The 15,414-nt window shown below is 36.8% G+C and overlaps 1 protein-coding gene across 4 annotated transcripts in view; it reads right to left on the bottom strand.

Annotated features, from left to right (window-relative positions):
• RFX3 (regulatory factor X3) overlaps positions 1-15,414 on the bottom strand; it is a 110,817-nt gene that overhangs the window by 42,194 nt on the left and 53,209 nt on the right. For all 4 annotated transcript variants that reach the window (XM_057406068.1, XM_057406065.1, XM_057406067.1 and 1 more), the window contains exon 3: positions 9,142-9,239. In XM_057406068.1, coding sequence (XP_057262051.1) covers positions 9,142-9,239 — 98 coding nt within the window. The remainder of the gene's footprint in view (positions 1-9,141; positions 9,240-15,414) is intronic.

Below are 15,414 nucleotides of genomic sequence, written 5' to 3'. Positions count from 1 at the left end.
CTCTCTCAGAATTACACAGTTTACAGAATGTGAACAGAGCTATGCAGCAGAGGGCAATTTAGGAAAATGTACTGATGGAAGGTCAAGGGAAGCAATTCATGCAAATGATTATCAAAGGACCATATGTTGTAATTTCTGCCAAAAGAGGAAAGAAAAACTTGATATCGGTATCAGGTACCAGTAAAGAAAGGAACAAAAGACAACACCATTGTTGGCAGTAAAAATAGACATGGCTAGAAGAAAAAGACTGTCTAGAAGATGTGAGGAGAACAAATCTCATTTGCAGAAGTGGAATTAAAGAGGCAGTTGTTTAAAGCAATGGCAAACCCCACAGAAGGCTCAAAATTTCAAAAGAAAATTACAGCACAGAAATTGTGTGTAACAGACAAAAGGAAATGCTTGTTTGCTTTCACCTTGTTTAGATCTGTCTATCATGTATAGTTTCTAAAAAGGACTGATTATATCAGAACCCCTATATCTGCATATAACAGCACTCCTTGTCAACGGAGCAAGACCAACCACTGGGGTACACACTTGTACACACTCCAACATACACACTCTTCCCTTTGTTCTAACAACCAGCAGGTTCTTCTAGAACACCTGACTACTGGAGATGATTAAGCAAACCTTCAGCAATTGAGACCAGCAGGGTAATTAAAGTGAGATAAAACCATATCTATTACATGCAATAATATCTGCAACTTTGCAAAGACCTTTTTAACTTAACCAAAATACAAATAAATTCATCTGGAAATTAAAAAAATGCAGCTGGATTTGAGATGTTGTTTTGAAAGCAGTGACTCAAATGTTTTAAGCTCATTGCATATGATAACATGACCTCTCACCATTAAACTGTAGCAAAGAAGAAAATAAGATGCTACATCCTTTAGACACACACACAAGAGGTAACTTGAAATAAGGAACTTCTACATAGCACTAGTAGGACAAACAAGCAGTACTTTCTCAGATAATCTGTCATATACTATATAGTCAGTTCTTTCTCATTGCAAAGGTTGTAAAAGCCCTCCTAGCCCTTCTTTTCTTTGACAGTTGCATATACAGATGATCTAGGGACGAAACTCAATGCAACTAAAGTCTTCTGGCTTTTTATGAGAATACCAAAATGGTATCCTATGGCTTGAGATACAAGGTAGACAACAGAATAATTGTCTTGGTAGAGTATAGATAGTTCCTCCTATCTAAACACTGTGAAATTCAGTGTTTACTAGAACACGGCATTAGAATGTTCATCACAGTTACTAATAAGTTTGAAATCTAAGTAATTACGCTGCAGAATCCTAGGTTTCCAGAAGGTTGTGCAAACTAAATGATGTTTACCCTGAAAACAAGTCAAACAAAGCCAGACACTGTGCAAACTCAATTAAGATTAAGCAAGCCCAGAACAGGTGTCCAATGTTAAGATCCCCCACTGGAAATTAATGAGATCAGCATGACTTGGGATAGGATTGCAAGGTACAGTAATTCAAGGCATCACCTATTATGCCTTATTGCTTACATATATTTTATAACAATTTGAACCTCCGCACTACCCTGTAAATTAAGTGCAATGTTTTGAGCTATATTACAGACACTAATGTAATGTTACTGAGCTTAACTTCTAGATATACTTTTGCCTCTTCAGAGAAAGGTGACAAATAAAAACAATGGCACAGAGTTAACCTTGTTGTTGCCCTCCCTTAGTTTTCAGTGTGTACATGCATACATTCACACATAAGAAACAATTCACAATCTATGTAAATGTCAAGAGTCTGATCTATTGACTACTATACATCAGTGTTCCTGCCATGCCACCATGTCTCGAGCTTTTAACATAGGCTGATCATGGCCACAGATTTTCTCTGAGCAAGCAGTTGATGGGACAGACTTACCTTTCCTATATTTATATTTGCCCAGTCCCCGGCAGGCTTAGGGTAGTTTTATTCATGTCTTAGAAATACCTGCCTTGTTGAAACATTTTTGCATCATTCTGTGTTTTAGACAAAAAAAACAACAACCAAACCCTAAAGAGATTTATTTCCTTTTCCAGGAATTGATAAATTCAGAGTGTATTTAAAGAAAAAATCTCAAATCAGGTTAGAAGTTCAGGCAGTGCAGTTTCTATTTGTTTTAATTAGATTTTAATTTGAAATTATATTCTAGTAACTTCTGTGTCTTGCAAAATAAGTAATTAACTACTGAATTCTAATTGCTAGCTGTAGGCACTGACATGGAAAATTCATTTCCTTTTCCAGGAATTGATAAATTCAGAGTGTGTTTAAAGAAAAAATCTCAAATCAGGTTAGAAGTTCAGGCAGTGCAGTTTCTATTTGTTTTAATTAGATTTTAATTTGAAATTATATTCTAGTAACTTCTGTGTCTTGCAAAATAAGTAATTAACTACTGAATTCTAATTGCTAGCTGTAGGCACTGACATGGAAAATTCAAGTCTTAGGTAAAATGCACATAAATCTATTTTTTTACTTGAACTTATATAGATATAAGTACGTATATACTCATACATATAAGTACATATAAGTACGTATACATATATTATAGTGTAAGTTGAAATAGCATCATCTGTTTACAGTGGTTGTACAAGAAGAGCATCTTAATTCAAACAATAAAACCATTCAGCATAATTAGTGTAATTTTTTATTATTTTTCTGTAATTCTAATTCAAACAAGCAAGTTACATAATAATTATTATCGTCTTCCTCAAGTAATAACCTCAGAATTACTCTTGTGGGTTTTAGTATGGTTTACCTACATAGATCAGCAGGCAGGCATATAAGCATTTTTCTGCTGTCATTTCGATATTGAAAGTTAGCCTTTTATGATACTCAATTAACTAAGGAATTATTTCATGGAATATAAATATGATAAACACTAGATAAAAACAAACATTTCCAGGTACACTGTTACTTCTATGCACAGTAGTTAATGCTCATTATAATGCTATGTAGTATTGCAATATGGTAGAAAATCTCCATGCATAAAAACTAAGAAAGTCTTTCACAACAGAAGAATATCCTTGAACTCCTTTAAGATTTCTGTTCAACCCTGTCGGCATAAAGCTGATAGTGGGCTTCACAGAAACTAGAGAGAACAGAATCCTTTTTCTAATACTGAGTGAAGGCCTTAAAACAGCCAATCCATTGGTGCAGACTCTGGAAGTGGTAAATCATAAGCAATGGGAAGAAAAGGAAGTGCCATATGCCCTAACATTGACACAACAGAACATGATAAAGCAGTCAAATGATAATGGAGAAAGCTAAATCGTCTGTCTCACACAGTCCCCTTCCTCCCACAAAGAAATCTACTCATGCACCTAGAATATTTATCTGGGGCTTTTTAATAACAAATTAAATCCCAATAAATTAATAACCTTCTTCCACAAAAGCCTCCTTGATTGACCTAAAGACAAAGATGGAAGACCTGACAAGACAGCAAGTCATTGTTTCCTTTCACTTATCCTCACTTATCAACTGAAACTGCTAAAATCAAAGATCAAAACCTACACTAAGAAAGGGCAATTGATGAATATATAACCAGGGAACAAAAATTCAGAGTAAGTAATTTCCTTCGTAATAGTGAACAGCTGACCTGCCTTATACATACACATTTTTTTTCTATATGGACAACTTAAACATATCAGACAGAAAAATGCTTTTAAAAAGCTTTCTAAAATTTACCTAAAATACAGTAGCATTATTCTACATAAAGAAACTCTTACTAGTCATATTCAAAAATTAAAGTAAGTATGTTACTGACAGTAATTCATTATCAGTAACAAAGAACTGAGATCTTCAACACTCAGTCCAAAATATTTTTCCACATGGAAACAAAGCATTAAAAGCACACTCAATGCACAGCTGCACAAAATCCCAGTAAACCAAGGAACAAAGTAAATGACAATAGAAGAGAAATCTTATGAATTGTATTCTCAGGACCCATAAATTAGACAGGTAAGGGAACCTTAGCAACAGACCTCTAAACGAAGTACTGCAGACCTGTAATCCAAATAACATGGTATTGCCACTGTTAGGAAACTGTCACAGTGTTTGTACTAACTCTGCAAGATCTCAAGACTTGGGTTTGTCAGGCTTCCTTTGTCTAGACTTGTCTGTGCTAGCCTAAAGCTCTGTCCTAGTTTAGCTGTAATAGTAACTGTTGAACAATCAGATAAATGTTACTTAAGCTGTCTCCATTTTAGATTAGCTTTCTACAATTGTGTGGCATAAAACGCCTCATTAAAATGCTAATGCATTGCTCTAACTAACAGACAGTAATATCAAATAGCTATTATGTGCAGATGACCCTAGATTAAAAGTGTAGGAGAGGATCATGAGCTGGAGTGACAGTATTCAAAAGTGCCCAGCAAACATAAAACATGCTATATACAGTAAATTCAAATGTAACATGAAAAATGGAAACCAATGAAGCATAATGTGAGGACTGTGATAGGAAACATATTAACATAGCTGCAAGTGGACATAGTGTGAGTACAGAACCCCCCCGCAACGCATCATACTTCTCCAAGCACAAGACCTGTCATGGCTGTAACTTGCTGTAACTCCTTCTCAGGTGGAAGCCATTGACCTTAGTATGCAGAGGGGTAGTAAAAGGGCAAGCATAATGTCAGAGAAAAAAAGATGGATACTAGAAGTCCTAGGAAGATAATAACTTTATCGATAATGATTCTTTGAATTGACAGTTAAGATTTTAACCTAAGTAATAGCAAATTCTTGGTTCAAGATGTCTTTTGCCACATAAACCACACAAATGGTAGCAAAAAAATCTGTGAAGAATGTGTTCTGGGCACAACAGCAATTCTTGGACAATCTCAGCAATTAAAATCCTCTTGGCCACACCAGAATTATCAAGTAAATGGCTACATTTGATGAAAAGATTATAATTAGAAGAAAGTTCATGTCTAGCAGAGGGGACTTGCTTGGCTTCTTAATATAGGGGCAGCCATAATATTATCTATTCTAAACTGCCAGATAAACCTGTACATGCCATTGCAATAACCATGCGTTTTTGTTTCAGTACAGAGTGACATGCTTGACAAGTAAAATTGTTATTAACCAGACACAAATGTAGATAACATAATTCAAATATCCTCATATTACACAATAAATGTGACAATTTGCAGGTTACACCCCTTGAATTACCATTATGCCTCCAATAGTACTAACAACAAGTAACTGTTAAGTGTAGACAAATCATGCTATAAAATGTGTGGGAACATTTGTGTTACAAGAATGCAACAGTTACATTTGGCAAAGACTGTGAAAACTGACAAACTTCTTACCTTTGGACTCAAAAGATTCAGGTAACTTTCCTCATATATATTCTAACTGCATCCTTTGTTGCTATCATATATAGAGTTTAATCAGGCCTAGTTTGCAAGGGCTTTTTTGACATAAAAAAATAAGTCTTTCATTAGATATGCTGTAACTTTTTTTCCAGAGATGCCTGTACACTGAATTAACGTCTTCACCCTAACTATTGGTTGCAGTCTTCTTACTCCATTGCTAGAGCTGTACTGTCAACTTGATAGATTATGGAAGCACCCTATATCTGATTTTGAGTTATAATTAAGATTTTGATCTAGCATTATCACAAAATAAATCAAACAATTATAGGAAACCAACCCAAAAGAGAAACAAGTGATCACTCTAGTCTACCACATAATTTACAAACCTAATTCTATTTCTGAAAGTGAAACAGACAATTTCTGGAGTGGGAGTAACCAGACAAACTGCCTGATACACAATTCTGTGAATCTGTCAGGATCTACGAGGCCCATCTTTCATAAATTTCAATATGAGGAGTCCCTACCCATGGCAGGGGGGTTGGAACTAGATAATCTTAAGGTCCTTTCCAAGCCTAACTATTCTACGATTCTATGAAGAATAGAAAAAGATTAACTGCAATCTAAATACTTGCCTAAATATTTTAGCACAAGAGTCTGGCCTCTGTGTTTTCTATCACAACAGGAGTCAACAGCAAATAGAAAAACAGTTCTTCAATTTCTGAAGGAAGCTAGCCATCAGCAACCTCGAAAGGACATTCTCCTTCACCTATCAAATAAATAGCACTATGGCATGTAATACACAGAGTCAGAGAATCATAGAATCATAGAATGGTTTTGTTTGGAAGGAAACTTAGAGATCACCTAGTTCCCCACCCTCCACTACAGCAGGCTGCTCAAACCCTCATCCAACCTGGCCTTGAATACTGTCAGGGATGGAGCACCCACAGCTTCTCTGAAGGTCAGGGTGTGGAGCACCCACAACTTATGCCAGGACTTCACCACCATCAGAGTGAAGATTTTTTTCCTAACGTCTAATCTATTCAGTAACGTCAACTAATTTATATAAATTACATTTTTCCATTCTTAATCTGGAGTATAAAAGTATATGAGGAAAATATGTTTCACAAAATATAGTCTTAAGAATTCTGAGTAGAAACACAGACTTGTCTGATTCTCCACAAATGAAACTATAATCTTTAGAGAGGTTAATGTTCTCAAAATAATTAAAAACAATTTGGCTGTTCACAACAACACAGGTAAATTTTTCTTGCATAGTAGGGAAAGACAATCTAGGTTAGGCTCACTTGCTAAGGAGAGCTTTCTTACTGTATTAAGGAAGTCTTTTGTACCCCACTGACTGATTTTGCAGAAACTGACAAAGTGATTTGTGATTTAGATTCAGAAACACATTAAAATCATGGAAACCTGAAGGTTTGTACAAAGCAGTCAGTAACATCTGGTTCTAGTTTTATGAAGGACTGTAAATAGTCATGTAGTTCGTATCTCAAGCAGTGCCAAAAGTGTGTGGGCCCCCAGCTCACGTAAGAATTTACAAGAGATAACTGAAAAGAGAAATCTGAATAACAGCTTTTTTTAAGAATGACCTCTTTTGTAGGCTAACAGTGTTATGGTTGCAATGAACTCATGCTGCCACTGAGTGCTGTTTTGTGGGACATGCTAAACTTCAGTCCGAGTCAAATGCAGCAAATGGTATATTATGATTGATATCCCTAACAATTCTTGATCCCTCTGGCAGCAGAGTGCAGGCTGCAGTTTTCTTTCACTTGGAGGGATATCTAGTATACCTGGAATTGACTGCCCCAGGGATGGAAACAGAGCCCTAGTATTTGCCATGCTCCCTTTTTTCCTGTACATGTTAAAAAACAGTTTTGCCTTTTGCAGTTACAAAAATTCAAGTAACAAATACTCTAACCAGGAATAAAGAGGCCCTGCCTCCACTCAGGTGGAGGAAAGGGACAGCTGGGTTTACTGGACTGTGTGAACTTGACTGCCTGGCACATCAGCCCTACAGGACACAGTTCAGACCATAGCATTTGTGTTGGTCTGAAAGGGTCAAAGTGTGAAAAAATATGCTTTACACCATAGCCAGGGACCGCAGTCCCATACTAAGTGCCAAAAATGACTGCTGTGGTTTAATCCCAGCTGGCAACTAAGCCCCAAACAGCCACTTGCTCCCTTCCCCTCTGGTAGGCTGTGCGAAGAATCAGAAAGGTAAAAGAGAAAACTCATGCACTGAGATGAAGACAGTTTTGCAAGTAAAGTCAGGCATGCAAGTAAAGCAAAAGAAGGAATTAATTCACTGCCTCCATGAGGTAGGAAGGGCAGGCCAGTGCTCGGCCACCTCCAGGAAAGCAGGGCTCCATCACATGTAATGGTTACTTGGGAAGACAAACATCACTCCAAACATTCTCCTTTCTTCCTTCCTCCCCCAGCTTTCATTGTTAGCATAATGTCCTGCGGTCTGAGACACCCCTTTGCTGTATCCCCAGCCTACTCGCTTGCAGGGTAGTTATGTGAAGCAGAAAAGGCCTTGGCTACGCATAAGCACTGCTCAGCAAGAACTAAAACATCCCTATTGCTATCAAGGCTGTTTCTAGCACAAGTCCAAAATATAAATACAACACAAAACACAAGGCCAATAGCAGCGGCTATGAAGAAAATTCTCTCTGTCAAAACCAGTACAAGAAGAAAGTCTAATGCATATTTAAGATACATTGTTTAGGATTTAAAAGTTAAAAGAAAACAGACAAAGTAAGTGAAAAATTAAGTATGCAAAATGTGCTAGTAGAAATGACCAAAGTATGCTTCCAGTGTTAACATCAGGAGTCTCTGATCCAAATAATACTGCTCTTTTGAATCACTGTTGGATTACCATCAACAAATAAGTACCTGCAGAGAATAAAGAAGCTTTCCAAATGTATTTCTTTCTAAAGCCAGTAACAAGGTAAACATGGTAAATGAAAAAGAGAGGTAGAGAAGCTTCTTCCAAAGCAACATGATCCTACTTTGATGTCTGAGCCAACTTCAAAGCTGGTGCTGCTCCAAGTCAGGGATTAGACTAGATAACCTCCAGAGGTCTGGTCAAGCCTAGATTATTTTATATTTCTAAGCTTGCATATTGGAGAAAGGAACCTGATGATTCAAAACCATGTTCAAGGAAGCAGGAAATGCACAATAATGTGCAGAAAAGAGACTACTGAACAGCAAAAGGAGACAGCATTACTTTCCTTATGCCTCTCCTCTTTGCTTCAGAAAAAAATAATTATATTACTACTTTCTTAAAAGAACAGTAACAGCTGCTGCACCTTTCTAGGCATTTGCCACTAGGACTGCAGCCAGGAAGACAGAAGGACTTGCCTTCTGTCCTGAGGACAGAAGTTAACAGAGTACATCCTACAGACAGAATCGCAGAATCATAGAATCAACTAGGTTGGAAAAGACCTTTAAGATCATCAAGTTCAACCATTCCCCAGCATTGCCAAGGCCACAAACTGAAAGGTACTGTTGTATCCTTCAAACACAATGCTGTACATATAATTTCATGTAAGTACAATTAAAACAATCACAAGAATTCTACCTACACAAAAAATATGCCTCAACAAATTAATATTAATAAACGCTTCATAAACAGTGTGAATTCATATTTTCATTAAAAAAACCTATTTTGACAATAAAAGAGCTTTGATTGAGTCATTTTTACTTCCACCTTAGAATACACTAGTTGGTAGAATGTAACTGAAAATACATATTTAACTTCTCAGTTTAATAAACATTCAAATTCTGATAATTTGCCAACTTACATAGCTCCATTAGTGTAGACTGTGTCACTTCCCTCCACATACTGAACCTGGGCTGGGTAGACATGCTGTACCTGTTGCACAGGCTGCACTTGCTGTACCTGAAAAAAAAAAAAAACAGCAGAAATTTGGACTATTGTAAAGAAGGACTGATGCTTCAAGTGCACCTAATGGCTTCTAAACAATACAGAATAACTCTGTTCTCATAATTACTAAATGTATGTCACAGCAATAGCAAAGCAAGTTACTTTTCTTCCGCAGTATCTGTGCCATAAGACTGGTAAATGGAGCCCTAACACTGAAGATAACCACTCATGGAGCATATACACCTTCAGTGTCAAAGACACAACTAACTGGAAAGCATAGTAAGGATGAAATGAAGTATAGCTATGCTTTGCACCAAGCTGAAGAATTATATTTACTATGGAATAAGGTATCATTTGACCACATTTTGCCTTTTCTTTCATTTCAGTCCTGCATAGGACAAACTTTAAATGACAGCTCAGAAGCGTTGTAGAAAGTTTAGAATAAAGGTTTGCATGAAGATAACTTACTTCTTGTGTAAGAGCTTTTGACCTTTGTACACTACAGCGATATGAGCTTTTTCGCCAGTAATGTTTTGAGCCAATATAAAATTATGGATCATAGCATCACAGAATCATAGAATCAACTAGGTTGGAAAAGAACTTTAAGATCATCAAGTCCAATCGTTACCCTAGCACTGCCAAGTCCACCACTAAACCATGTAACTGAGGTCCTCATCAAAACACTCAAACTGAGTAACCACTTCCACCAAATATTATCAGCTATAACAAACTGACAAAACCTGGTTTTACATCAATGAGCTAAAGAACAGAAGGCATTAAGGCATGGATTATCTTCATATATATTGATGAGATGGCACACCTGTTTTGTAAAAGCACACATAGTCATAAATCACAGAATCATAGAATAGTTAGGGTTGGAAAGGACCTTAAGATCATCAAGTTCCAACCCCCCTGCCATGGGCAGGGACACCTCACACTAAACCATGTCAACCAAGGCTCTGTCCAACCTGGCCGTGAACACCACCAGGGATGGAGCATTCACAACTTCCTTGGGCAACCCATTCCAGTGCCTCACCACCATCACAGTAAAGAATTTCTTCCTCATATCCAATCTAAACTTCCCCTGTTTAAGTTTTAACCCGTTACCCCTTGTCCTGTCACTACAGTGCCCGATGAAGAGTCCAGCATCCCTATAGCCCCCCTTCAGATACTGGAAGGCTGCTATGAGGTCTCCACGCAGCCTTCTCTTCTCCAGGCTGAACAGCCCCAACTTCCTCAGCCTGTCTTCATACGGGAGGTGCTCCAGTCCCCTGAGCATCCTCGTGGCCCTCCTCTGGACTTGTTCCAACAGTTCCATGTCCTTTTCAGGTTGAGGACACCAGGACTGCACACAATACTCCAGGTGAGGTCTCACAAGAGCAGAATAGAGGGGCAGGATCACTTCCTTTGACCCGCTGGTCACGCTCCTTTTGCTGCAGCCCAGGATACCATTGGCTTTCTGGGCTATGAGTGCACACTGAAGCCGGCTCATGTTCATTTTCTCATCAACCAACACCCCCAAGTCCTTCTCTGCAGGGCTGCCCTGAATCTCTTCTCTGCCCAACCTGTAGCTGTGCCTGGGATTGCTCCGACCCAGGTGTAGGACCTTGCACTTGGCATGGTTAAACTTCATGAGGTTGGCATCAGCCCACCTCACAAGCGTGTCAAGGTCCCTCTGGATGGCATTCCTTCCCTCCAGGGTATCAACCGAACCACACAGCTTGGTGTCATCGGCAAACTCGCTGAGGGCACGCTCAATCCCACTGTCCATGTCAGTGACAAAGATGTGTAACAAGACTAGTCTCAACACAATTCCTTTGATTTATATACTACGTAAGGAAGCCTCAGGTTATGTAAATTTTCTCTCCATTAATAATTTTTTCATCTTCTGCCACTGTAACAGTTAAGAATTCCATATTTTAGCCTTCCATCACTTAGAGAAGCCATACTTTGTTTCAAGAGCAGGCCAGAATCTAGAAATATAAAAGGACTTAAGAGACTTCACAGCCCAGCACAATTTTACCCAAGGAACTGTATTAAGAAAGTGACAATGCACATATTTAGTAAATAGCTTTAACATAAACTACTCTTACGTGACTGTCATTTTCTTATCCATTACCTTCAGCATTATCAAGTTGGTCCTACCAACTGCAAACACCCAATGAACCTGAGTTCATACATTTGATGGATCATCTCCAAGACCTCTTTGGGAATACCCTGGTTTAATACCTTCAATTCTGCTGTATTTTTAGATGTTCTGTAAATAGCCACATTTTTCCTAGTCTTATATAGTATTGACTGAGACTGTGAAAGGAGAATCCAGATTTTCACAGAAAACTTCCCTTGGGTTCATGTTAAAGCCTGAACTCTGAAAGAAACCAGAAACACTGAAGGTTTTGAATGCAGCTGTACTGGCATGATAGAAACCAGATTTTTCTACCCATTAACAGCAATGAAACACAACATGATGGTTGAAATATTTATTAAAATCGAAAGTTTCATGATTTCCCACATTAAGCACTACATGTGTTGGGGGCCTACAAGAAATCTGGAGAGGGACCTCTTACAAGGACATGTAGTGATATGACAAGGGAGAACGGCTTTAAACTGAAAGAGGAGAGATTTAGATTAGGTGTTAGGAAAAAATTCTTCTCTGTGAGGGTGGTGAGGCACTGGCACAGGTTGTTCAGAGAACCTGTACATGCACCATTCCTGGCAATGTTCAAGACCAGGTTGGATGGGCTTTGAACAACCTGGTCTAGTGGAAGGTGTCCCTGTCTGTGGCAGTGGGGTTGGAACTTAAGATGATGTTTAAGGTTCCTTCCAATCCAAACCATTCAATGGTTATATAACAAATTTATATCATAGAATAATAGAATAGTTAGGCTTAGAAAGGATACAAGCTACCATCATTTCAAAACCAGGTTCAGCATAGTGTAAGACCCTTACCATAGAACTGAGAGGATACTGCAGGGAAAAAGTGGTATAAAGTGTATCAAATCTCAATGTCTATTTGACAGGAAACTGAAAAGTTCCAAAATGTGTTTATTCTCTGGTTTGGAACAACAAGAATAAACTCATTACATGCAGCACTACTACTAGAAAGGTCATGACTCTTTATGCAAATAAAGTAACTCATCTTTTAAAGCAACATTTAAGAATGGATAGACTAAGTGCTATTATAGTATCTTATGATACTTCTGTAGATCAACATGTTTTTCCTTTAAATTTTAATGATGAAGTTCAATACAAAAGGGCCACTGAATTAGGTTAATTTTTCCAATAATAAAAGAAGGCAGTTTATAAAAGAAGTTATTTTGCTTCAGCTTCTCTGAAACTCAGTAATGCTATCTTTAAATTGATTACAGTGATCAAGGGAGGTTTAGTCACTACATTGTATTGCAATGTACATAACATCCTTAAGGTAGAGAAAGTTATTGGCAAACCTATGACAAATAAGTTAGAAGTAAAGCTACGACAAATAAAAAAAGTGGCCTTTAGAATGGCCTTGTATATGAAAATTCTGCCAGGTGGAAAATCTTTGTTATATCTCCATTACTAATTTTATTTTCTATTTTACTCCATCTGGGGAAAAATATTTTAATGGGAATCATTTCTAGTGCCTCTGGATTTTCTTTTTATTCTCCAATGTCAGGAAGAAATTAACTGCATTTATCTACTTTCTTTAATTATACAAATTACACAAATTACTTGAAAAGAAGTTGGTTTTGAGGAAACAAAACATCACCAAAAAAAACCTGCAACATTTCTTGTGGAAATTGTGGGGGAAAAAAAAAATTCTTCCTTTCTGTTTTATTTATAATTTTCCTTGCATCTTTCGTTAAACTGTTAAAGAAATTGTATCAGGTATCTACTTTAGTTTTGGGGCAAAGCAGAAATTCGAGATCACAGAGAGAATATTCAACAGAGATCTAAATCTAAATAGCCTTCTTGTATTAAAAAATATAGCAAGAAATAAATGATTTGAGGTGAAAATGGAAAATACAATGAATTAGTTATTAAAATGAACAGTACGCAAGTTCAAAAATTGTATGGTTTTGGGTGGACTGGTGAGCTAGTCATGGTAAGCGTTGTTATTGTCTGGCTAGAAAACATACTGACTTGTACAAGAAACGAGTTAAGGAGGGTCAGACAGCAGATCTTTTGTTACTTTTGCTTCAGTGATTGTAGCCTGAAACAAATAACTACAACAGGATTAGAAGTAAGCAGCTGAAATGTTCCAGAAGAGCAAGAGGCATTTCACTATACATGTGTAATTATAATTACTAGTTGAAGGGGAAAAAAAAGAAAATTAATGGTATTATTAACTATACTACCTCAGAGGAGAATTGAGGAACTAAGATAATTTGTATCAATGAGATTTTGTAAACAAATTAAAGTGCATAAAAGCATACTGAAATGCAAAAATTACATTGAAGCACAGATTTAAGATAGAATTTTGATTTGTAATAAAAAGTTTTTGTATTCGAAGTACTATTAAGCAAAGAATAGAACAAAGGACAAAACATTTAAGGATTTTTAAACTCCATTTTAAAAAGAACATAAAATTATCCACAGTGCAAATGATGCAAATGATTTAGATGTGCATTGTTTTCTGTTCTCAGAGATGAAAATTTTTGTAGCTTCATTAGTCTGGATTACTTTTGCCAAGTAACATCTAAATAGCATATGCGGTAATACTCTAAGCACATTCATATTTATATTATGGCTAATGTCAGTTCATGATTATGTTTTTCATATGCTAAACATGACTTTGCATTAAGGACAATTTTGATTAGCAGAAGTGTCTCCATCTTCAGTAAATGATAGAATGCTTTATGAACGTGATGGCCATTATGTATAGTGAATATGGAGAAATGATTTGCTCAACTTCCGATGCATGGATATACTTTTATGAAAGAAATTATATGACTATTTTTAGTTTTATTTCTCCAATTCTTCCACATTGCATGGCATAAACTACAAGCTGAGTTTTGAATCCTTAGAAGTTTACTGCACTGTGTTTAAGAGTGCTTGTTGAAAAAGAGATGATACATTAGTGAAAAATCCTCATATCTGAGGAAACAAATGACTCAGGCTGTTAGAACATCATTTAATTACACTTCCACCTTTTTGGTCTTATTCTTGGAGCTTTTTGCTTACATGTGGATGTGTTTATTCCCTTATCATTCCCATCTATCCCATCTCAACATTAACAGTGGCTGGGCTGCATGAATCCCACTGCCAACAGTGCCATTTTTACAAGAGGGGAAGCCCAGGTTTTCATTAATAGTACCCTTTTTTCCCTATGCTTGAAGTATCACAGCAGACTTATATGAGCTCCATATTTATACCAGCTATATGCAAATTAGAGATCTGTTTTATCTGAAAATATCAAAAGTTACTCTTTCACTGTTTGCTCAGAAGATGCTTCAGTAGAAACACAGCTATAGAAAAAAGGCTCTTAGTCCACCATTCACTTATTCAGCTTACTCTTCTTCAGGGCAAAAATGCTACATTTTGAAAAAGATACACATTTTGTGAGAATAAATGAAATACTGATGCCTTGTAAACAACCCCAAATTGATGCTTGCATTTAAGTATGGTGCATATACAGGAATGGAAACATAGGAAACAAAGACCTCACTAGGAAAAATTAAATACTATACAATGCTTTAATATTAATGCATAAAAAACCCCTCCTAAATGGCATTTTTCACTAAAAAGTACTAATAAACTACTGTAAACATCATACAGATGTTTCAGCTCATGCCAATTTGTATGTGCACAGGAACTTGCATTACAGTATTTTTGAGTTTAACCAAATTCAAGAAACACTCTATTGTTTTAGTAAATTATATTCACAAGAGAATATAATCCTAATGTGAGTGTTCACGTGTATTTTGGATACAGCTGGCATTATTACGTCTTTCATAAACAGCAGAAAAAAGTTAAAGCATATGTTTTATACTACGCACCTAAAACCTTCCCTCCAACTTTCAACACTGATAACTTTTAATGTTCAGAAATAGTAAGCTCTTCCTCTGCCATCAAAAGAACGACTTGATGAAATTAACACTCTCCTGATTTTCTTTAGGCAAATTAGCCCTATCAAATGTACATAAAGCCAATATTAACTTCAGGCAAATGCAACCTATAAGCAGATAATTCCTGAGGGCAGATCACACCT

Source organism: Pezoporus wallicus, unplaced genomic scaffold, assembly GCF_028554395.1.
Source record: "Pezoporus wallicus isolate ANWC-B61680 ecotype Strahan unplaced genomic scaffold, APGP_CSIRO_Pwel_v1 contig_7506, whole genome shotgun sequence".
Lineage (NCBI taxonomy): Eukaryota > Metazoa > Chordata > Aves > Psittaciformes > Psittacidae > Pezoporus > Pezoporus wallicus.
Note: the sequence above shows the minus strand (reverse complement) of the source record. Positions and strands in the feature narration are given on the sequence as shown.